Source organism: Coregonus clupeaformis, chromosome 27, assembly GCF_020615455.1.
Source record: "Coregonus clupeaformis isolate EN_2021a chromosome 27, ASM2061545v1, whole genome shotgun sequence".
NCBI lineage: Eukaryota > Metazoa > Chordata > Actinopteri > Salmoniformes > Salmonidae > Coregonus > Coregonus clupeaformis.
The window spans coordinates 41,390,623-41,413,403 of record NC_059218.1 but is presented as its reverse complement, the minus strand read 5'-3'; the positions used below and the strand labels follow the sequence as shown (position 1 = coordinate 41,413,403).

The 22,781-nt window shown below is 44.3% G+C and overlaps 1 protein-coding gene across 5 annotated transcripts in view; it reads left to right on the top strand.

Moving 5' to 3' along the window:
• Window positions 1-22,781, top strand: part of arfip2b (ADP-ribosylation factor interacting protein 2b) — an 82,373-nt gene that overhangs the window by 38,252 nt on the left and 21,340 nt on the right. For 2 of the 5 annotated variants that reach the window (XM_045208216.1, XM_045208213.1), the window contains exons 2-3: window positions 3,133-3,243; window positions 15,020-15,076. In XM_045208216.1, the coding sequence (XP_045064151.1) occupies window positions 3,157-3,243; window positions 15,020-15,076 (144 nt within the window). In that variant the 5' untranslated portion in view covers window positions 3,133-3,156. Of the gene's footprint in view, window positions 1-3,132; window positions 3,244-15,019; window positions 15,077-22,781 lie in introns of those variants that run through there. The other 3 variants (XM_045208215.1, XM_041870514.2, XM_041870513.2) reach the window with 3 other exon arrangements.

Here is a 22,781-nt window from a genome sequence, read left to right as displayed (position 1 = left end):
GTGTGTGTGTCTGCTGAGTGGTGTGTGTGTGTGTGTGTCTGCTGAGTGGTGTGTGTGTGGGTGTGTCTGCTGAGTGGTGTGTGTGTGGGTGTGTCTGCTGAGTGTGTGTGTGTGTGTGTGTGTGTGTGTGTCTGCTAAGTGGTGTGTGTGTGTGTGTGTGTGTCTGCTGAGTGTGTGTGTGTGTGTGTGTGTCTGCTGAGTGGTGTGTGTGTGTGTGTGTGTGTGTCTGCTGAGTGGTGTGTGTGTGTGTGTGTCTGCTGAGTGGTGTGTGTGTGTGTGTGTGTGTCTGCTGAGTGGTGTGTGTGTGTGTGTGTGTCTGCTGAGTGGTGTGTGTGTGTGTGTGTGTGTGTGTGTGTGTGTGTGTGTGTGTGTCTGCTGAGTGGTGTGTGTGTGTGTGTGTGTGTGTGTGTGTGTGTGTGTGTGTGTGTGTGTGTGTGTCTGCTGAGTTCTGTCATTCGGTCCTCCGAATGACAGAAATCACATTTATATGATACAAATGTATCTTAACAAAACATGCAACTCCTGTAATTAAGCAGCCAATAAAACGTCATTTTCAAACATTTGCCAAAATGCAATTCATGGGAAAAAGGGAAAACATGACAGAGATTAAAATCTCATTTTAGAGACGTAGAAAAAGGGTGAATCTAAAGATGCAACAACTAGGATGTGTTGCTAATATAACTGGGATGGGTTGCTAATATAACTAGGATTGGTTGCTAATATAACTAGGATTGTGCGTTCGGCTTCTGGACAACGACGGAAAGTTTATATGAAAACCAATAGAACAGGAGAGAGATGGCATATGAGGAAGTCTTTCAAAGTCAGCGTGAGTGGCAAAAGGCCTAATTGATTATTGAGTTGGGCAAAAGGCCTAATTGATTATTGAGTTGGGCTGTCAGTGAAAATCATCTCAAATATGTGTGAAGATAAAGTGTCTTGAGAATAATTGAAAATGTTGAGACGAAGAAGAAGGAGTGTGATGAAGATAGCCGTGAAATTGATTTTGAGAAACTAACAACGTTATTATTGAAATGAAACTGTTCCACGAAAATGCACATATGAAAATCAGAACTGACACGCAGATCGGTAGAAATGCTAGGATAAATTGTATGCTCCCCCAAACTTGAAACTCACACACACCCCCTAAGAAGATTTTATAAAATAATTGTCTCCACCTTTCCATGGTCGGATTTTCAAGCAAGGTAAGACATTCCTCATAATATGAAGTAAAACATTCGGGTTTCAAACAATTAAGTATGTTTTCAAAATGCAGCTTCCAGCTTCCAGCTCACATTGTAAAGTGGTGGGTGACACGCTGATAGTCTGCCAACCGTTGTTTTGTTTCTTCCGGTCAATTTGGCCAGGAACAATTTTAATTTATCAGCTTTTATTTATTTTTTACGGCCAATAGCCGGCAACGGTAACAGATACTAATTTTAACGTAGCCTCCTAATACAGCTGAATGAATGGTTGGCCACTTGAACATGCGGTCTCATTGTCAGTACACTGACCTTTATATATATATATATACACACACACACACAAGGCCTTGTTTCATATGTGACCGACTGGCTCGATTCGGTCCGATGTAGAAACATTTGAAATTGTGTTTTTTATATTGGATAAAAGTAGAGACTCCGAGCTAGAAAACTGTATATCATACACTACAGTTGAGGAACAATGGGAAAGTAATTCTGTAACCTCACTTTTGAGAAAATTGCCCTTGTTTTGGTACACCCACTGGAGAGCTCTTCTTTGTCTGCACCCATTTAGCCGCGTTCACACCCTCTTAAGCTTTAGCCCCACCCATCTCTTTAAGGGTTGATCCGAGCGTTCTGTCCTAACAACAGCACTCAATCACCCAAGCTAACTGGCTAACATTGGCTAGCTTGCTAGCTACTTCCAGACACAAACGAGAGAACATCTCACTCTGACCATTTTACTCGCCCTAGCAGAGCTGGTTAGGCTGTTTTTATGTTATCCAGAGCGTTGGTGACTGCAACTGTGCTGCTGGGAACAATTTACGCTTTTTTGCCAATGTTTACTGACACCGGCCATATTCAACGGGTGTTGAGCGTTTGTAAATTCGACAGTTATTCTGCGCTCTGGCACACTCAGACGAGAGTGCTCTGAAATCGGAGGAGATAACCAGAGCGAATTTACCAGCTACGTCTATCAACAGTTGTTGCAGTGACATCATTAACATTCTGTTGAAATAGTTACTTGCATAGTGGAGTCTTTTGCCAAGACATAGCTAGCTAAACAATGAACCATAATCCCAACTCATGACGTTACTACCCTGCATGAATCTGCAGGTAGCTAACCAACCAGGTTCAATGTTAGCTAGCTAACATTAGGCTATAACTAGCAAAGCAAATGGCTCTGAGATACAAATAGTATGTTTCTGTGGCTAAACCAACTAGGCTCGTAATTTTAACAATTGTATTCGTATTTACAGATGGCATACAAGTTTGGTATTAAGGCCCATGAAAGTTCACATGTTCCAGAAGGCATTTCTGCCAAAATAAATGCATTTTGATTTTAAAAAATAATAAATGTTTACGTTCAAATGCCTCTCCTGTGAAGTAGTGACGTGTGACATATGCCTAGTTTCCTGAAACGAGTCACATATACTGAGAGTGAGACATGCTCTTTGAAAACACATTTAGGGCCCTACATAGACCGCATAATAGTCTGCCTGTGGTTATTGTGTTCTATTATTTGACTAATTCCATGTTTTTACTCTCTCTCTCTCCTCTCTCACTCTCCTCTCTTTCTCTCCTATCTTTCTCTCCTCTCTCTCTCTTTCTCTCCTCTCTCTCTCTCTTTCTCTCCTCTCTCTCTTTCTCTCCTCTCTTACTCTCCTCTCTTTCTCTCTCTCTCTCTCTCTCTCTTTCTCTCCTCTCTCTCTCCTCTCTCTCTCCTCTCTTTCTCTCCTCTCTTTCTCTCCTCTCATCATTTCAATTTCTTCATCTTGCCTCCGTCTCTCTCTCATATTCTGTCTTCCCACTATCTCTCCCTCTCCTTTTCTCTCTCTACTCTCTATCCCCTCCCTTTCTCTCTCTCTCTCTATCCCATCCCATCCCTTCTCCCCTCCTCCCCCATCTCTCCCCTACCCTCTCCCTCTCTCAGGTCTAGGTCAGTAGGACAGATAGTATGCTGAGTAAAGCGGCCACTATGGAGATCTCTATCAACAGGAACGGAGACACAGGGACGCTGCCGGAGGACGACAGCCTTGAACAGGTGAGTCACACACCCCCCCAAAACACCCCTCTACCTGACTTACCGGCTCTTTCATGTCTTACCACAGGAGTGCTGTAGGCTGGTCCCAGATCTGTTTGAGCTCTTGCCTACTCCATTGCTGTCATTTGTCAGGCAGCACAAATATACTGGCACTCAGGATAGATGTGATGCGAGCCACATTCTCATATGTACAGTGCATTTGGAAAGTATTCAGACCTCTTGACTTTTTTCCACATTTTTGTTTACGTTACAGCCTTATTCTAAAAATGGATTAAATCGCATTTTTCCCCCCTTCGTCAATCTACACACAACACCTCAAAATGACAAAACGAAAACAGGTTTTTAGAAATGTTCTGCAATGTAAAAAATAAAGAAAAACCCTGGAATGAGTAGATGTGTCCAAACTTTTGACCGGTAGTGTAGTTCCATTAACAGGTAGCTATTAAGGGGCTTCAGCTAGGCGGTTTGTTTTATCAAATCAAATTGTATTTATGTGTTTGTTTTATCTCTGTGGGTGTATGAGAGAACCTGTTCGGGAGGTATTGCCTAACAAAGTTAACAGTGTGGTAAGTGTTCCTTCAGGAATAGGGTTGGACTTGAGGATCCTTTTGAATCTGGTAATGTAAGGAAACCGTTGATTTCCATGCAAACAGTGTAATCATGCCTTGACAGGCTATGTGTAACGTGGGAAGATATCTTTTATTTTTTTAGTAGTGACTAGTTTAGAAGGTGGTCCCTCTGGTTAAAACCAGTCTTCCATATGGTGTGATACTATTTAAGGCTGTAAACTATAGACTTATAGCTCTGCAGAACGCAAACATGTTGATAAGATCTTAGGTACGTAGCCTTACTGTTCTAGATTAGAGATTAAGTCAGTGGAATGAGGTGTGATGGTTGTCAGTGTGTAACAGTTCGCCCCTAAAGCACACCTTGTTGAGCAAACACAACCAAGGTTAATGGGGACTGCAGATCCTGGAGGGAGGGAGGGAGGGAGGGAGGGGGGAGGGAGGGAGGGAGGGAGGGGGGGAGGGAGGGAGGGAGGGAGGGAGGGAGGGGGGAGGGAGGGAGGGAGCGTAGGTTTAAGGCAGTTAACAGGCTGGTGTTTGCCAACCTTGAGACAACCTCGCTGCGTTCCAGTAGTAAAGAGACAACCTCACTGTGTTCCAGGTTCCAGTAGTAAAGAGACAACCTCACTGTGTTCCAGTAGTAAAGAGACAACCTCACTGTGTTCCAGTAGTAAAGAGACAACCTCACTGTGTTCCAGTAGTAAAGAGACAACCTCACTGTGTTCCAGGTTCCAGTAGTAAAGAGACAACCTCACTGTGTTCCAGGTTCCAGTAGTAAAGAGACAACCTCACTGTGTTCCAGGTTCCAGTAGTAAAGAGACAACCTCACTGTGTTCCAGGTTCCAGTAGTAAAGAGACAACCTCACTGTGTTCCAGGTTCCAGTAGTAAAGAGACAACCTCACTGTGTTCCAGTAGTAAAGAGACAACCTCACTGTGTTCCAGTAGTAAAGAGACAACCTCACTGTGTTCCAGGTTCCAGTAGTAAAGAGACAACCTCACTGTGTTCCAGGTTCCAGTAGTAAAGAGACAACCTCACTGTGTTCCAGGTTCCAGTAGTAAAGAGACAACCTCACTGTGTTCCAGGTTCCAGTAGTAAAGAGACAACCTCACTGTGTTCCAGTAGTAAAGAGACAACCTCACTGTGTTCCAGTAGTAAAGAGACAACCTCACTGTGTTCCAGGTTCCAGTAGTAAAGAGACAACCTCACTGTGTTCCAGGTTCCAGTAGTAAAGAGACAACCTCACTGTGTTCCAGTAGTAAAGAGACAACCTCACTGTGTTCCAGTAGTAAAGAGACAACCTCACTGTGTTCCAGGTTCCAGTAGTAAAGAGACAACCTCACTGTGTTCCAGGTTCCAGTAGTAAAGAGACAACCTCACTGTGTTCCAGGTTCCAGTAGTAAAGAGACAACCTCACTGTGTTCCAGTAGTAAAGAGACAACCTCACTGTGTTCCAGGTTCCAGTAGTAAAGAGACAACCTCACTGTGTTCCAGGTTCCAGTAGTAAAGAGACAACCTCACTGTGTTCCAGGTTCCAGTAGTAAAGAGACAACCTCACTGTGTTCCAGTAGTAAAGAGACAACCTCACTGTGTTCCAGTAGTAAAGAGACAACCTCACTGTGTTCCAGGTTCCAGTAGTAAAGAGACAACCTCACTGTGTTCCAGGTTCCAGTAGTAAAGAGACAACCTCACTGTGTTCCAGGTTCCAGTAGTAAAGAGACAACCTCACTGTGTTCCAGGTTCCAGTAGTAAAGAGACAACCTCACTGTGTTCCAGTAGTAAAGAGACAACCTCACTGTGTTCCAGTAGTAAAGAGACAACCTCACTGTGTTCCAGGTTCCAGTAGTAAAGAGACAACCTCACTGTGTTCCAGGTTCCAGTAGTAAAGAGACAACCTCACTGTGTTCCAGTAGTAAAGAGACAACCTCACTGTGTTCCAGTAGTAAAGAGACAACCTTACTGTGTTCCAGGTTCCAGTAGTAAAGAGACAACCTCACTGTGTTCCAGGTTCCAGTAGTAAAGAGACAACCTCACTGTGTTCCAGGTTCCAGTAGTAAAGAGACAACCTCACTGTGTTCCAGTAGTAAAGAGACAACCTCACTGTGTTCCAGGTTCCAGTAGTAAAGAGACAACCTCACTGTGTTCCAGGTTCCAGTAGTAAAGAGACAACCTCACTGTGTTCCAGTAGTAAAGAGACAACCTCACTGTGTTCCAGGTTCCAGTAGTAAAGAGACAACCTCACTGTGTTCCAGGTTCCAGTAGTAAAGAGACAACCTCGCTGTGTTCCAGGTTCCAGTAGTAAAGAGACAACCTCGCTGTGTTCCAGTAGTAAAGAGACAACCTCGCTGTGTTCCAGTAGTAAAGAGACAACCTCGCTGTGTTCCAGTAGTAAAGAGACAACCTCACTGTGTTCCAGTAGTAAAGAGACAACCTCGCTGTGTTCCAGTAGTAAAGAGACAACCTCGCTGTGTTCCAGTAGTAAAGAGACAACCTCACTGTGTTCCAGTAGTAAAGAGACAACCTCACTGTGTTCCAGTAGTAAAGAGACAACCTCACTGTGTTCCAGTAGTAAAGAGACAACCTCACTGTGTTCCAGTAGTAAAGAGACAACCTCACTGTGTTCCAGTAGTAAAGAGACAACCTCGCTGTGTTCCAGGTTCCAGTAGTAAAGAGACAACCTCACTGTGTTCCAGTAGTAAAGAGACAACCTCACTGTGTTCCAGTAGTAAAGAGACAACCTCACTGTGTTCCAGTAGTAAAGAGACAACCTCACTGTGTTCCAGGTTCCAGTAGTAAAGAGACAACCTCGCTGTGTTCCATTAGTAAAGAGACAACCTCACTGTGTTCCAGTAGTAAAGAGACAACCTTGCTGTGTTCCAGGTTCCAGTAGTAGAGACAACCTCACTGTGTTCCAGTAGTAAAGAGACAACCTCACTGTGTTCCAGTAGTAAAGAGACAACCTCACTGTGTTCCAGTAGTAAAGAGACAACCTCGCTGTGTTCCAGTAGTAAAGAGACAACCTCGCTGTGTTCCAGGTTCCAGTAGTAAAGAGACAACCTCACTGTGTTCCAGTAGTAAAGAGACAACCTCACTGTTTTCCAGTAGTAAAGAGACAACCTCACTGTGTTCCAGTAGTAAAGAGACAACCTCACTGTGTTCCAGTAGTAAAAAGACAACCTCACTGTGTTCCAGGTTCCAGTAGTAAAGAGACAACCTCACTGTGTTCCAGTAGTAAAGAGACAACCTCGCTGTGTTCCAGTAGTAAAGAGACAACCTTGCTGTGTTCCAGTAGTAAAGAGACAACCTCGCTGTGTTCCAGGTTCCAGTAGTAAAGAGACAACCTTGCTGTGTTCCAGGTTCCAGTAGTAAAGAGACAACCTCACTGTGTTCCAGTAGTAAAGAGACAACCTCGCTGTGTTCCAGTAGTAAAGAGACAACCTTGCTGTGTTCCAGGTTCCAGTAGTAAAGAGACAACCTCACTGTGTTCCAGTAGTAAAGAGACAACCTCACTGTGTTCCAGTAGTAAAGAGACAACCTCGCTGTGTTCCAGTAGTAAAGAGACAACCTCACTGTGTTCCAGTAGTAAAGAGACAACCTCACTGTGTTCCAGTAGTAAAGAGACAACCTCACTGTGTTCCAGTAGTAAAGAGACAACCTCGCTGTGTTCCAGTAGTAAAGAGACAACCTCACTGTGTTCCAGTAGTAAAGAGACAACCTCACTGTGTTCCAGTAGTAAAGAGACAACCTCACTGTGTTCCAGTAGTAAAGAGACAACCTCACTGTGTTCCAGTAGTAAAGAGACAACCTCACTGTGTTCCAGTAGTAAAGAGACAACCTCGCTGTGTTCCAGGTTCCAGTAGTAAAGAGACAACCTCACTGTGTTCCAGGTTCCAGTAGTAAAGAGACAACCTCGCTGTGTTCCAGTAGTAAAGAGACAACCTCGCTGTGTTCCAGGTTCCAGTAGTAAAGAGACAACCTCACTGTGTTCCAGGTTCCAGTAGTAAAGAGACAACCTCACTGTGTTCCAGGTTCCAGTAGTAAAGAGACAACCTCACTGTGTTCCAGTAGTAAAGAGACAACCTCGCTGTGTTCCAGTAGTAAAGATACAACCTCGCTGTGTTCCAGGTTCCAGTAGTAAAGAGACAACCTCACTGTGTTCCAGTAGTAAAGAGACAACCTCGCTGTGTTCCAGTAGTAAAGAGACAACCTCGCTGTGTTCCAGTAGTAAAGACACAACCTCACTGTGTTCCAGTAGTAAAGATACAACCTCGCTGTGTTCCAGTAGTAAAGATACAACCTCGCTGTGTTCCAGGTTCCAGTAGTAAAGAGACAACCTCGCTGTGTTCCAGTAGTAAAGAGACAACCTCACTGTGTTCCAGTAGTAAAGAGACAACCTCACTGTGTTCCAGTAGTAAAGAGACAACCTCACTGTGTTCCAGGTTCCAGTAGTAAAGAGACAACCTCACTGTGTTCCAGGTTCCAGTAGTAAAGAGACAACCTCACTGTGTTCCAGTAGTAAAGAGACAACCTCACTGTGTTCCAGGTTCCAGTAGTAAAGAGACAACCTCACTGTGTTCCAGGTTCCAGTAGTAAAGAGACAACCTCACTGTGTTCCAGGTTCCAGTAGTAAAGAGACAACCTCACTGTGTTCCAGGTTCCAGTAGTAAAGAGACAACCTCACTGTGTTCCAGGTTCCAGTAGTAAAGAGACAACCTCACGATCTGGATCTGGACTGAAATAGTCGTTCTTTTTTAGCCAGTCCTTCAGTCAGAGACACAGAGACACAGAGACACTGTAGGCCTACTGTAAGTCAGCATCCCTATTCGTGTAAACAGGGTCCTTCAGTCAGAGACACAGAGACACAGAGACACTGTAGGCCTACTGTAAGTCAGCATCCCTATTCGTGTAAACAGGGTCCTTCAGTCAGAGACACAGAGACACAGAGACGCTGTAGGCCTACTGTAAGTCAGCATCCCTATTCGTGTAAACAGGGTCCATAGGCTCTGTTCAAAAGTGCTGTCAGTTGGACGCAGCCCAGCAGTGTGCTGGAGGATGCTTTTTTTCATCAGGGGTTGAAGAATCAAGGCTATTTATTGTTCTTTTAGATGAATATTTACAGACGTTGTCATAGGAACAAGGCCATTTTTCTTCCGGAAACTGCTATGACTTTGTCCTTGGAGCTTTAACCTAGTCCAGTCGTTCTCCATTATTGCTGGTCTAGTCTATATTAACCCTGTTGTTAGGGATGTGCATTTGAAACAGTTTCTGTGTTGGAATAGCCCGCTCTCATGAAAATTATTTTGAGTAGTTTGCATGTGAACGATTCGTGGTTTCTGTGATCTTACTGTTGTTCTTCCAATAGTCTGTCTGGTAAGCATGCCAGCAGTGGGGCTGTTTTTTAAAAGTTTCTTTCTGCTGTAATCTGATGCCGACTGTCTGCGCTGTCTATGGTGTAACACGCAAATACCCACGAGATACCGGCAAGGTGGCTGTTTGGAAAGTTCCTTAGTAATCTGATAGGTGCAGTTGCCTAACTGCAGTCTGTGCTGGTTGTGGTGTAACACACAGAGAGATGGCGGTAGAGACTCACACCAACACACCACACCAACACAACACACCAACACACCACACCAACACATCACACCACATCACACCACACCACACCACATAATAATAATAATATGCCATTTAGCAGACACTTTTATCCAAAGCGACTTACAGTCATGCGTGCATACATTTTTTTTGTGTATGGGTGGTCCCGGGGATCGAACCCACTACCTTGGCGTTACAAGCGCCGTGCTCTACCAGCTGAGCTACAGAGGACCACACACCACACCAACACACCACACCAACACAACACACCAACACAACACACCAACACAACACACCAACACAACACACCAACACAACACACCAACACAACACACCAACACAACACACCAACACAACACACCATCACACCATACCACACCAACACACCACACCAACACCAACACCAACCCACCACACCACACCAACACCAACACCAACACAACACACCAACACAACACACCAACACAACACACCATCACACCACACCACACCAACACACCACACCAACACAACACACCAACACAACACACCATCACAACACAACACACCACAACACCAACCCACCACACCAACACCAACACCAACACAACACAACACACCAACACCAACACCAACACAGAGAGATGAGACAATACGGGCCAGTGTGTTTAGTGGAAACTGTAGCACAATGATAATGCAATTGTTGTGGTGTGTGTGTGTGTGTGTGTGTGTGTGTGTGTGTGTGTGTGTGTCTCAGCAGGAGTATGCTACTGTTACAGAGAGGTGGACTGGACATTGACCAGAATACAGGTGCCAAACTTACGGCTTCCCCCACCTGTCCAGAGAGAGAAAGGCATAGTGTTCCCACCATAAGTCCAAGCTGCAAAGTCAAAATGGTCTATATTGTACAAAATTATATAAAAACTAAAATGAGCTTTTCGGTTAGGGATAAGGTTAGCAGTGTGTTTAGGGTTAGGGATAAGGTTAGCAGTGTGGTTAGGGATAAGGTTAGCAGTGTGGTTAGGGATAAGGTTAGCAGTGTGTTTAGGGTTAGGGATAAGGCTAGCAGTGTGGTTAGGGATAAGGTTAGCAGTGTGGTTAGGGTTAGGGATAAGGTTAGCAGTGTGTTTAGGATTAGGGATAAGGTTAGCAGTGTGTTTAGGATTAGGGATAAGGTTAGCGGTGTGTTTAAGGTTAGGCATAAGGTTAGCGGTGTGTTTAGGGTTAGGGATAAGGTTAGCACTGTGTTTAGGATTAGGGATAAGGTTAGCACTGTGTTTAGGGATAAGGTTAGCAGTGTGTTTAGGATTAGGCATAAGGTTAGCAGTGTGGTTAGGGTTAGGGATAAGGTTAGCAGTGTGGTTAGGGTTAGGGATAAGGTTAGCAGCAGTGTGTTTAGGGATAAGGTTAGCAGTGTGGTTAGGGATAAGGTTAGCAGTGTGGTTAGGGATAAGGTTAGCAGTGTGGTTAGGGTTAGGGATAAGGTTAGCAGTGTGTTTAGGATTAGGCATAAGGTTAGCAGTGTGGTTAGGGTTAGGCATAAGGTTAGCAGTGTGGTTAGGGTTAGGGATAAGGTTAGCAGTGTGGTTAGGAATAAGGTTAGCAGTGTGGTTAGGGTTAGGGATAAGGTTAGCAGCAGTGTGTTTAGGGATAAGGTTAGCAGTGTGGTTAGGGATAAGGTTAGCAGTGTGGTTAGGGTTAGGCATAAGGTTAGCAGTGTGGTTAGGGTTAGGCATAAGGTTAGCAGTGTGGTTAGGGTTAGGCATAAGGTTAGCAGTGTGGTTAGGGTTAGGGATAAGGTTAGCAGTGTGGTTAGGGTTAGGGATAAGGTTAGCAGTGTGGTTAGGGTTAGGGATAAGGTTAGCAGCAGTGTGTTTAGGGATAAGGTTAGCAGTGTGGTTAGGGATAAGGTTAGCAGTGTGGTTAGGGTTAGGCATAAGGTTAGCAGTGTGGTTAGGGTTAGGCATAAGGTTAGCAGTGTGGTTAGGGTTAGGGATAAGGTTAGCAGTGTGGTTAGGGTTAGGGATAAGGTTAGCAGCAGTGTGTTTAGGGATAAGGTTAGCAGTGTGGTTAGGGATAAGGTTAGCAGTGTGGTTAGGGTTAGGGATAAGGTTAGCAGTGTGGTTAGGGTTAGGGATAAGGTTAGCAGCAGTGTGTTTAGGGATAAGGTTAGCAGTGTGGTTAGGGATAAGGTTAGCAGTGTGGTTAGGGTTAGGCATAAGGTTAGCAGTGTGGTTAGGGTTAGGCATAAGGTTAGCAGTGTGGTTAGGGTTAGGGATAAGGTTAGCAGCAGTGTGTTTAGGGATAAGGTTAGCAGTGTGTTTAGGGATAAGGTTAGCAGTGTGGTTAGGGATAAGGTTAGCAGTGTGGTTAGGGTTAGGCATAAGGTTAGCAGTGTGGTTAGGGTTAGGCATAAGGTTAGCAGTGTGGTTAGGGTTAGGGATAAGGTTAGCAGTGTGGTTAGGGTTAGGGATAAGGTTAGCAGTGTGGTTTGGGATAAGGTTAGCAGTGTGGTTAGGGTTAGGGATAAGGTTAGCAGTGTGGTTAGGAATAAGGTTAGCAGTGTGGTTAGGGTTAGGGATAAGGTTAGCAGCAGTGTGTTTAGGGATAAGGTTAGCAGTGTGGTTAGGGATAAGGTTAGCAGTGTGGTTAGGGTTAGGCATAAGGTTAGCAGTGTGGTTAGGGTTAGGCATAAGGTTAGCAGTGTGGTTAGGGTTAGGCATAAGGTTAGCAGTGTGGTTAGGGTTAGGGATAAGGTTAGCAGTGTGGTTAGGGTTAGGGATAAGGTTAGCAGTGTGGTTAGGGTTAGGGATAAGGTTAGCAGCAGTGTGTTTAGGGATAAGGTTAGCAGTGTGGTTAGGGATAAGGTTAGCAGTGTGGTTAGGGTTAGGCATAAGGTTAGCAGTGTGGTTAGGGTTAGGCATAAGGTTAGCAGTGTGGTTAGGGTTAGGGATAAGGTTAGCAGCAGTGTGTTTAGGGATAAGGTTAGCAGTGTGTTTAGGGATAAGGTTAGCAGTGTGGTTAGGGTTAGGGATAAGGTTAGCAGTGTGGTTAGGGTTAGGGATAAGGTTAGCAGTGTGGTTAGGGTTAGGGATAAGGTTAGCAGCAGTGTGTTTAGGGATAAGGTTAGCAGTGTGGTTAGGGATAAGGTTAGCAGTGTGGTTAGGGTTAGGCATAAGGTTAGCAGTGTGGTTAGGGTTAGGCATAAGGTTAGCAGTGTGGTTAGGGTTAGGGATAAGGTTAGCAGTGTGGTTAGGGTTAGGGATAAGGTTAGCAGTGTGGTTTGGGATAAGGTTAGCAGTGTGGTTAGGGTTAGGGATAAGGTTAGCAGTGTGGTTAGGGATAAGGTTAGCAGTGTGGTTAGGGTTAGGCTTAAAATCAACAAATAATAAAATAGAAATAGACGGGACTTTGCCTCTTGGTCGCATTAACGCAGGATTCTTTGTTTTTCACACAGAAAAGGAAAGAGAAAATGCAGAAAAAATATCTTGCTGTGTTTTGTAAACGCAGATTTAAAATGCTTCTTATTGTAAATTCTGCTCGGCTTCAGTCAGGATTCGCTCCAAATCATGAATGTAAAAGGACTAATTTCGTGCTTCAGTTGCACTTAAATATCTTTGCTCTCCTCGTTGGATCACAAACAGACTCGGACTGATGTGCAGGTTACTTTCCTCTGGCATAGTTTTTCTCCGGTAGCAAGTTAAAATGCAAGATTAACTTCAAGCAAAACATTAGGAAATGTAGCTGGCTACATTCTTTCTATGATAAACATTAGAAATATGATGGCCATCCATCATTAAAAAAAACTAAAAATACCTTGCTTTTTCATTATAAGCTAATTTGATTGTGTGGCTGCTAGCCAAATGGCGTTGCACGTCTGCCATCTGATGAAAATGATTTTCGGCCAAATGTGTTGCAATGTATTTTGTGTGACGAAAATCTATAGTTGCACGCCCCTTATCACAAAACACCACTGTTGACTTTCAATATAATATACTGAACAAAAATATAAATGCAACATGTAACAATTTCAAAGATTTTCCAGCCAATCAGAATGAGTTTTTCCCCACAAAAGGCTTTTATTACAGACAGAAATACTCCTCAGCATATATATAGAAATACCCCCCCGCCCCCTCAGACGTTCCCGCAGGTGAAGAAGCCAGATATGGAGGTCCTGGGCTGGCGTGGTTACATGGTCTGCGGTTGTGAGGCCGGTTGGATGTACTGCCAAATTCTCTAAAATGACGTTGGCGGTGGCATATGGTAGAGAAATGAACATTTATCTTGGCAAAGTGGAAATGCTGACTAACAGGGGTGTAAACAAATTTGTGCACAACATTTTGAGAGAAATAAGCTTTTTGTGCGTATGGAACATTTCTGGGATCTTTTTATTTCAGCTCATGAAACATGAGACCAACACTTGACATGTTGCTTTTATATTGTTGTTCAGTGTAAAACGCAGGTGAAATGGTTTAAAACACAGATATTTTTTTTTATGGTCTGCATTTTGAAAATGCAGATTTCTGAAAGCTAATGCGGCCCCCTGATAGTGAAGATCTGCAATAGATTATTTAATTTGTAGATGGATGGAGGATCCTTCTACCAATGGGGGCCTGTCCACAAAACTTACAGAACATTACAGTATATCACGGTTTCAGTTTTGGGCTCAAATGTCCTGGTACTGGGTAAAGTTCATGATGCTGTTGACCTTAACAAAGGCCCCAGGACCAGTAACATCAAAGCCCCATAACATCAAAGATCCACCGGCATATTTTACAGTAGGTACATGGTTCTGTTCTGCTCACGCCAAACCCACCACTGGTCAGGCATGGCCAAAGAGCTTTTTATTTTCAAGTCATCTGACCAACGCACAGGTTCCAATCCAAGAGCCAATGCCGTTTAGGGAAACTCCAGGCATTTTACATTTGTTGGATGACATGAAAATGGAGCTCTTTGGCCACGCATACCAATGGTGGGTTTGGCATCAAAATGAGAATGCATGAGCAGAAAATAACCCCATACCTACTGTAATATGCTTCCACTGGTCCTTGGGGCCCTTGTTAAGGTCAACGGCATTATGAATTTTACCCAGTACCAGGACATTTTAGCCAAAAACTTGGTTGCCTCTGCCAGTTTTTGCCTAAAATGTCTTTATTTATTTGAACTCTGGGTCTTCTTTTACTGTGGCGGTCCTCATGAGAGCCAGTTTCATCATAGCGCTTGATGGTTTTTGCGACTGCACTTGAAGAAACTTTCAGAGTTCTTGACATTTTCCGTGTTGACTGACCTTCATGTCTTAAAGTAATGATGGACTGCAGTTTCTCTCCTTGAATGAATAGGTGTGTCCAAACTTTTGACTGGTACTGTATATCATTGTTTAAAACTTTGATTTCCTAGCCTGAGTGTCAATGGAGTTAGCAAGAGAACTAACAGATCTGGGACCAGGTTACTGACTTCCCCATATCACTACATTCCGTAGCCCATGAAGAGAACTAACAGATCTGGGACCAGGTTACTGACTTCCCCATATCACTGTCTTTTGCAACCTGTCTTGATTCAGTTACACATTTGTCTTTTTTTTGTTTTCTGTCTGTCGGTTTTCACCCCCCCCCCCCCCACCCCCCCTCCATCTGTGTCCAGGTTGCTAAGCTACAGTGGCGCTTAGATGAGAAGGTAGGGAGTTCCACAATTACCAGGGTGAGAAGAACAACACTGTCACTGTGTGTTTTGTGTGTACTATAGATTCAAGCAATGCCACCTAATGCTTTGTTCACGTCTGACTTGATGAATGAAATAGGCCTTGTTGTTATTACACCAAGCATAACTTAAGATGGCTGCTAGGCTGCACATGGTGTATTTGTACGTTGATGACAAAGCATTAGGCAGGTTGACTGAACCTGTGTGTTGTGGTGTTGGCCCCTCCTCTTCTTGGCTAACCTCTGGCGGAAGCTCTGTCCAAATCAAATCAAATCAAATCGAGGACATGTCTCAGGGCTCTACAGTGCCACCATTTTACTTGCATAAATATTTTTCTGTGTGACCTGGATTTGTTTATTTAGGAGCACTAGAAGAATTAAGGGCTCTAGCTTTATTACCTCAAATATTTCTCATTGTGCTTGTTGTGTCAATTCCTGACTACAAGCTACAAGCCTAAATCCACCCAGGGTGCTCAAAGCACTCCCAACCTGCAGGGGCAACCATGCAACCGGAGCTGTTGAAACCAACCACCAGGAAGTGCTCTGGGGACCATATTAACGTGCGCACCCACAAGCAGTGCATGTGCATGGCACCGAAATGTTTGGTAAAAGCTTACTTGGCTCTCACTCATTCCTGAGAAGAGATACCAATGACCACGGCTCCTGATCATCCAAAGACGCAACTGGTAGGACAGAATGTGTTGTGAATTCATGCTTCTATATGCCCTTTTGTTTGGGTGTAACATACAATACAATTATTAATTAAATTAAATAGTAAGACTTCATTATGTGAACGTAGTACTTGACAGTAACGTTACTATAATCATGTGTATTGTTAAATGTTTAATTATGATATTGATATTTAATTATTAACTTGCAATGATCCTAGGTTAATCTAAATGATGAAATGATTGTTTGGTTAGGTTTGAGGATTCAGTAACATTAGTTTATGCTTATTTTTGAGAAAGTGGAATTGAGAGTTATTTGTAACTAATCCATGGTTTTTTGTTTGTGTGGTTTGAAGGTTATCAACCTATTCTGTTCCACCTTTATGACAATAAAAAATCATAAAGTGAACAGTTTTGAGTTGTCCTTTGCGTTCATCAAGGATAAAGCCGTTTTCAAGTTTGGGCAGAGCTGTGGTCAGCCAAAAATCACGCATAACTTGACAGTTGATAACCAGCGTGGCAGTGAGGACGAGGTCAAAGGGCTGAAGTCAAGCTGTCGACGCAAAGGAAGAATTGCCTGTGAAACTCTACACCATGGCCAAGGAAACTTTTGGGAAAACAGTCAAGCAACTGAAGCAAGAGCGGACCTTAGCCAAATCTGCTTTCACCAGACAAGCGAACTACCTGAGTAAAGCTGCAGCTGGTATGATTAAGCATGAACTACAAGAGGAGTTCAGCAAGCTCAGTTCCCTGGCTAGAAGTGTCGGTGATTCAAATGATGACTACGCGGCTGGCCTACTGGCTGAAGCGGGAACTAAGGGAGATGAAGAGGTCAAGCTCGACAAGGACCAGCATGCTGATCTTGAAAGGACGATTGAAGAGTGCGACATGAAATTGGAGGAAATCCGAGAGGCAGTCCAATTCAACCTCTGGCCAAGATACGGTAAAGAGGAGGTAGACTTTGCAATCCAAGAAGCGGAGAAAGCCTGTGACAGAGCCAAAGAAACCCCCCGTCACTGCTATTAACAGGGACGGCTATGAACTACAGCTGGAAAGAGCGAGGAAGCTAATCCATGATGCAAGTGAAAGCCTGAAAGACTGGGAAAAATGGGTCCCACACGATGAGACTGCAGATCTGAAAGGCAGAGTAAAAGATCTGAGAATATTCGGCAGTAACCTCGAGGCCAAAAGAACAGAATTCCTCATCGCACAGAGAATTGCAGAAGAGGACAGAAGACCTACAGAGCTTCAACCAAGAGCAGTCCCACAACCAGTGGTGAGAATAAAACCAACCAGTCTACCTAAATTCACTGGGCTTAGGAGGAATTTCCACAGATGGAGGAAAGACTGGGAGAGCCTGCAAAAGCAGGGAGAGCCGAGTGGTTCAGTGGAGGTGAAGAAGTTTCAACTTCTTGACAGTGTGGACGAGAGAATATGTAGAGACCTGCGCCTGTCATCATATAACAGTGCTGAAGACATGTTTAGAGTACTCCAAAACCGGTATGGAAACAAGCCAACAATTGCTTTGGAGATAATTGAGGACCTGGAGAGGATCCCTCCTTTAAAGTCACACCAACCAAGGAAGGTTATTGACCTGATTCAAGCTGTGGAAAAGGCCCTGAATGACCTCACGGAGCTCGAAAGCAGTGGAGCCATAAAGAATCCCCTTGTCATCAGATCCATAGAGAGCAAGCTGCCGGATAACATGAAGAGGGACTGGCTGACATTCATGGTCAACCCAAGAAATGGAGTCACACCTGACAATCACTTGACAGCCTTCTAAGATTTTTAAAGACACAAGAGGACATACTGGAGAAACTAGACCAGTTGGGTGTAAGTGAAAACCCTGAAAAGAAAGCTACGTACCCGGAGAAGCGGTATGCTTCCACAAGGTCCACGAGAAAGGGAGGATGCGTTGTGTGTGGAGATGAAAAGCACCGTGAGAAGATTTTCTTTTGTAAGCAGTTCAAAGAACTAAAGCCTAGTGAGAAGCTGAATGCTGTCGAAAGACTGGGAGCATGCAGAAGATGCCTCAGATGTCATGGAGAGGATGAGGAATGTACGGACACTTACCTTTGCAGAAACAGAGACTGCAAAAGAGGAAGCTCCTCGGATCACCATTTCTTTCTCTGCCTTAAAGGAGGGGCTAAGAGGAAAGAATACGTGAAAGTGGAAAAACCCAGCACCAGGAGGCAAACATTCACAGAGGAGCAAGAGAGATTAATACATGAGCTCACCCCGGACGTGGCAGAAAAATTCAGGAATGCTTTCACCAACATGGCAAAATCACACTGCACTGGAGGAAGCCTTCCTGGGGTAATGGACTCAAGCACACGTGAATTACCAGTTATTCTTATGCTTCTCGAAGTAACTACTAACGCAGGGCAGAAAATTGGAACTCTCATTGACTTAGCATCAGACACCAACTACATCACTCACACAGCCGCCAGGAGACTGAAGCTTCAAGTGAAAGGATCACACTAGTCGTCCATGGAGTTGGAGGCATGGCCATGAAGGTGAAGACCAAAAGATACTTACTCAAGGTGAGAGTCAAGACACCAAGAGGCACGGAGAAAGCTCATGAGCTGATCTGTTATGGGTTGGATGAGATTGCAAAAGTTCACAGAGCAATCAAAGCACAACACCTCAAGAAGTTCTTCCCCGATACCAACCTGGAAGACCTTCACAGACCAGAACATGTTGAGCTTCTCATAAGCCACCGGGAAGGAAGACTTGCTCCACAGAGAGTTAAGGTAGTAGGAGATCTTGTCCTGTGGGAGAGCCCTTTAGGAAAGACCGTTGGAGGAGCACATCCAGACCTCTGTGAAGTAGTGGACATGGCCCTGCACAATTCTGAAACTCATTTTGCACGATCTATGAGAATCACAGCAGTAAAGTATCAAGAAATTGCTGAGATGCAAGAATCTAGAGCTGAAACTAAAACCACTGTTATTGGCAAAGAGTTCTTGGACTGGTGGAAGTGGGACAGCATTGGTGCGGCCTGTGAACCCATGTGTGGAGGATGTCGTTGTGGTAACTGTCAACCAGGAGGCAAAGACATGACTCTTAGTGAAGAAAGAGAGCTTGAGATAATCAGGCAAGGTCTCAGTTACGTGGAGTCAGATGTGCATAGTCAGGAGCCTCACTGGGACACAAAATACCCTTGGATTGAAGATCCAAGTTCCCTGCCCAACAACAGAAGCGCAGTGGAAGCCACGTTTCTGAGGACGGAGAAACAACTCAAGAGAGAACCAGATTGGCGTGCAGCATACACAACTCAAGTTCATGAGATGGTGGAAAGGAAGGCAGCAAAGAAACTCACTAGAAAGACCATTGCCGACTGGAAAGGTCCAGTATGGTACGTCAGTCACTTGATAGCACCAAACCCACACTCTATAACTACACCTGTCCGACTGGTATGGAACAGCAGCCAGAGGTTTAGAGGAAGCAGCATGAATGACCTTCTTCTGAAAGGGCCTGATGTACTTAATCCTATTCGAGCGGTACTGCTAAGGTTCAGGAGAGGAATCCATGCTGCTCTCGGCGACATCAAAAAGATGTACAATTCTGTGTGGCTCGAAGACCTGGAGATGCACCTCCATAGATTCCTCTGGAGAGACGGTGATGATGGGGACATTGAGGAATATGCCATCACCAGGGTCAACATGGGCGATCGACCAGCAGGGTGTATCGCACAACTAGCCATGAGAGAAACAGCGAAGTTGCCCATGTTCACACATCTGAAAGAGGAACGGAGGGTCCTTGAAGAGGATTCCTACGTAGATGACATCCTGACATCCCATAATGACCTGGAAAAGCTAGACGGAACCACCAAAAAAGTCGAAGAAATCCTAAAGGCAGGTGGATTCTTCCTCAAGCCGTGGGTCCGATCAGGCCAAAGTGGGAGGCAAACATCTACATCAGAACATCCAACATCATCAGATGAAGTCTTCATCCTCCCCAACCAAGTGAGAGAAGGAGACAACAGAGCCCTTGGAGTTGGTTATTTAGTCGAATCAGACAAACTGTACCTCATGACCTCGATAAACTTCTCAAAGAGACAAAAGAAGATGAGGATCAGTCAAGATCTCGTTGGAGAGGAAGTGAGAATGAAAACTCCAAACCCACTGACCAGAAGGCAACTGCTTAGCCAAGTAGCTAGTTTGTATGACCCAATAGGCCTTGCAACACCTGCCAAACAGAAAGGAGCCATTTTAGTCAGAAAAGCATTCCAAGAAACTGGAGGCAAAGCTCTAACAAGAGACACATGGGACACACCTCTGTCTGAGAAACTTAGAGGAGAAGCAATCCACCTGTTTGAGGAATACAGACACCTCAACCAAATTACCTTCCATAGAAGCCTGACTCCAGTCAAAAGGATTGGAGAACCCTGGGGAATAACATTCTCAGATGGGAGCGACCAGAGTTATGGAGCAGTGGCATACTTCAGGTGGGAGACCGAGCAAGGCATCCTGGTCCGACTTGTTGAGTCCAAAGCCAAGCTTACACCACTTGACCAAAAGGGAGAACCAGTGAAGGCTGAAGTCTGTGGTGCTGTGTTCGCTGCAAGACTCAGGAAATACATTGAAAAGCACAGTCGGATGCAAGTAGGACGTTGGATCCATCTGTTAGATAGTCAAACTGTGCTGGGTGCAATCCAAAGGGACAGTTATGGGTACCAGACCTTTTTTGCAAACAGAGTGGGAGAGATCCAGAAGTCCACATCAGTTGAGGACTGGAGATGGATTCCAGGTGAGCAAAACATTGCTGACCTCATGACAAGAGGAGCAACCCCAGAGGACCTCAAAGAGAACTCTGTGTGGCAGAACGGCCCAGAGTTTCTGAAACGACCTGTAGAGGATTGGCCGACAAAGTCAGCCAAAGAAGTCACTGCAGATGCCAAAGAAGGCATAAACAAGCTCCAAAGGAAATGTTTTACAGCAGCACTGACCCGAGCGCAGGTGGGGAAAAAAATCCAACATGCTCCACGTATACCAATATCTCCAACCTCTGACAAAGGTAAAGACCTGCAAAGCAGCCCTAATGGAAGAGGGCACCAAATCCAAGTCCAAAGACCACCTTCTGGTTATTCAGTGGGGAATATCCTTAACATCAGCAAGTTCAGCAGTTTAACCAGATTGACAAGAGTCATTGCCTGGGTGTGGAGAGCTGCCACAAGGTGGAAAGAAATGCTAGCCAAGACCACCACCACAAGCAAGCCAAAGAAAAAGGAAATTCCTTCAGCTCTTGAGATCAAGTCCAGAATCAAGAGAGCTACACTTACCATCATGGAGTGTGAAGATGCACTCAGGGATCTCTTCCTTGCAGCCCAAAGGGATGTAACCTGGCCAGACACCACACTCAGCAGGCTTGCTGTGGTCAAAGAGGAAAACACTGGACTCTTGCTCTGTGGAGGAAGATTCCAAATCTTTAATGAAGAAAAAACTGCAGTACAGGCTTGCCAGAGTTATTGACGTTAACACTGACAAGAAGGGAATTGTGAGGGATGTATATCTCCGATCCTTCCCCAGCTACCCAGTCACAACTGTGAAGCCCACTAAAAAGATGGAAAACCATTCAATCAAGATACCAGCAACAGTTCTTCACAGGGATGTCAGACGGATAGTTGTCTTGCTTCCAGTTGAAGAGCAGCAGCAACAGGATCAAAAATAGAGTAACTGAATCCAACACATCACAGTTCTGTGTGACCTCCTTGGGTTGAAGAACCAGGAGGTCAAGTGGGAGGTGTTGTGTCAATTCCTGACTACAAGCTACAAGCCTAAATCCACCCAGGGTGCTCAAAGCACTCCCAACCTGCAGGGGCAACCATGCAACCGGAGCTGTTGAAACCAACCACCAGGAAGTGCTCTGGGGACCATATTAACGTGCGCACCCACAAGCAGTGCATGTGCATGGCACCGAAATGTTTGGTAAAAGCTTACTTGGCTCTCACTCATTCCTGAGAAGAGATACCAATGACCACGGCTCCTGATCATCCAAAGACGCAACTGGTAGGACAGAATGTGTTGTGAATTCATGCTTCTATATGCCCTTTTGTTTGGGTGTAACATACAATACAATTATTAATTAAATTAAATAGTAAGACTTCATTATGTGAACGTAGTACTTGACAGTAACGTTACTATAATCATGTGTATTGTTAAATGTTTAATTATGATATTGATATTTAATTATTAACTTGCAATGATCCTAGGTTAATCTAAATGATGAAATGATTGTTTGGTTAGGTTTGAGGATTCAGTAACATTAGTTTATGCTTATTTTTGAGAAAGTGGAATTGAGAGTTATTTGTAACTAATCCATGGTTTTTTGTTTGTGTGGTTTGAAGGTTATCAACCTATTCTGTTCCACCTTTATGACAATAAAAAATCATAAAGTGAACAGTTTTGAGTTGTCCTTTGCGTTCATCAAGGATAAAGCCGTTTTCAAGTTTGGGCAGAGCTGTGGTCAGCCAAAAATCACGCATAACTTGACAGTGCTCCTACATTTATTTGTGTGCTCCTACATTTCTTTGTGTGCTCCTACATTTCTTTGTGTGCTCCTACATTTCTTTGTGTGCTCCTACATTTCTTTGTGTGCTCCTACATTTCTTTGTGTGCTCCTACATTTCTTTGTGTGCTCCTACATTTCTTTGTGTGCTCCTACATTTCTTTGTGTGCTCCTACATTTATTTGTGTGCTCCTACATTTCTTTGTGTGCTCCTACATTTATTTGTGTGCTCCTACATTTCTTTATGTGCTCCTACATTGATTTGTGTGCTCCTACATTTCTTTGTGTGCTCCTACATTTCTTTGTGTGCTCCTACATTTATTTGTGTGCTCCTACATTTCTTTGTGTGCTCCTACATTTATTTGTGTGCTCCTACATTTCTTTATGTGCTCCTACATTGATTTGTGTGCTCCTACATTTCTTTGTGTGCTCCTACATTTCTTTGTGTGCTCCTACATTTCTTTGTGTGCTCCTACATTTCTTTGTGTGCTCCTACATTTCTTTGTGTGCTCCTACATTTCTTTGTGT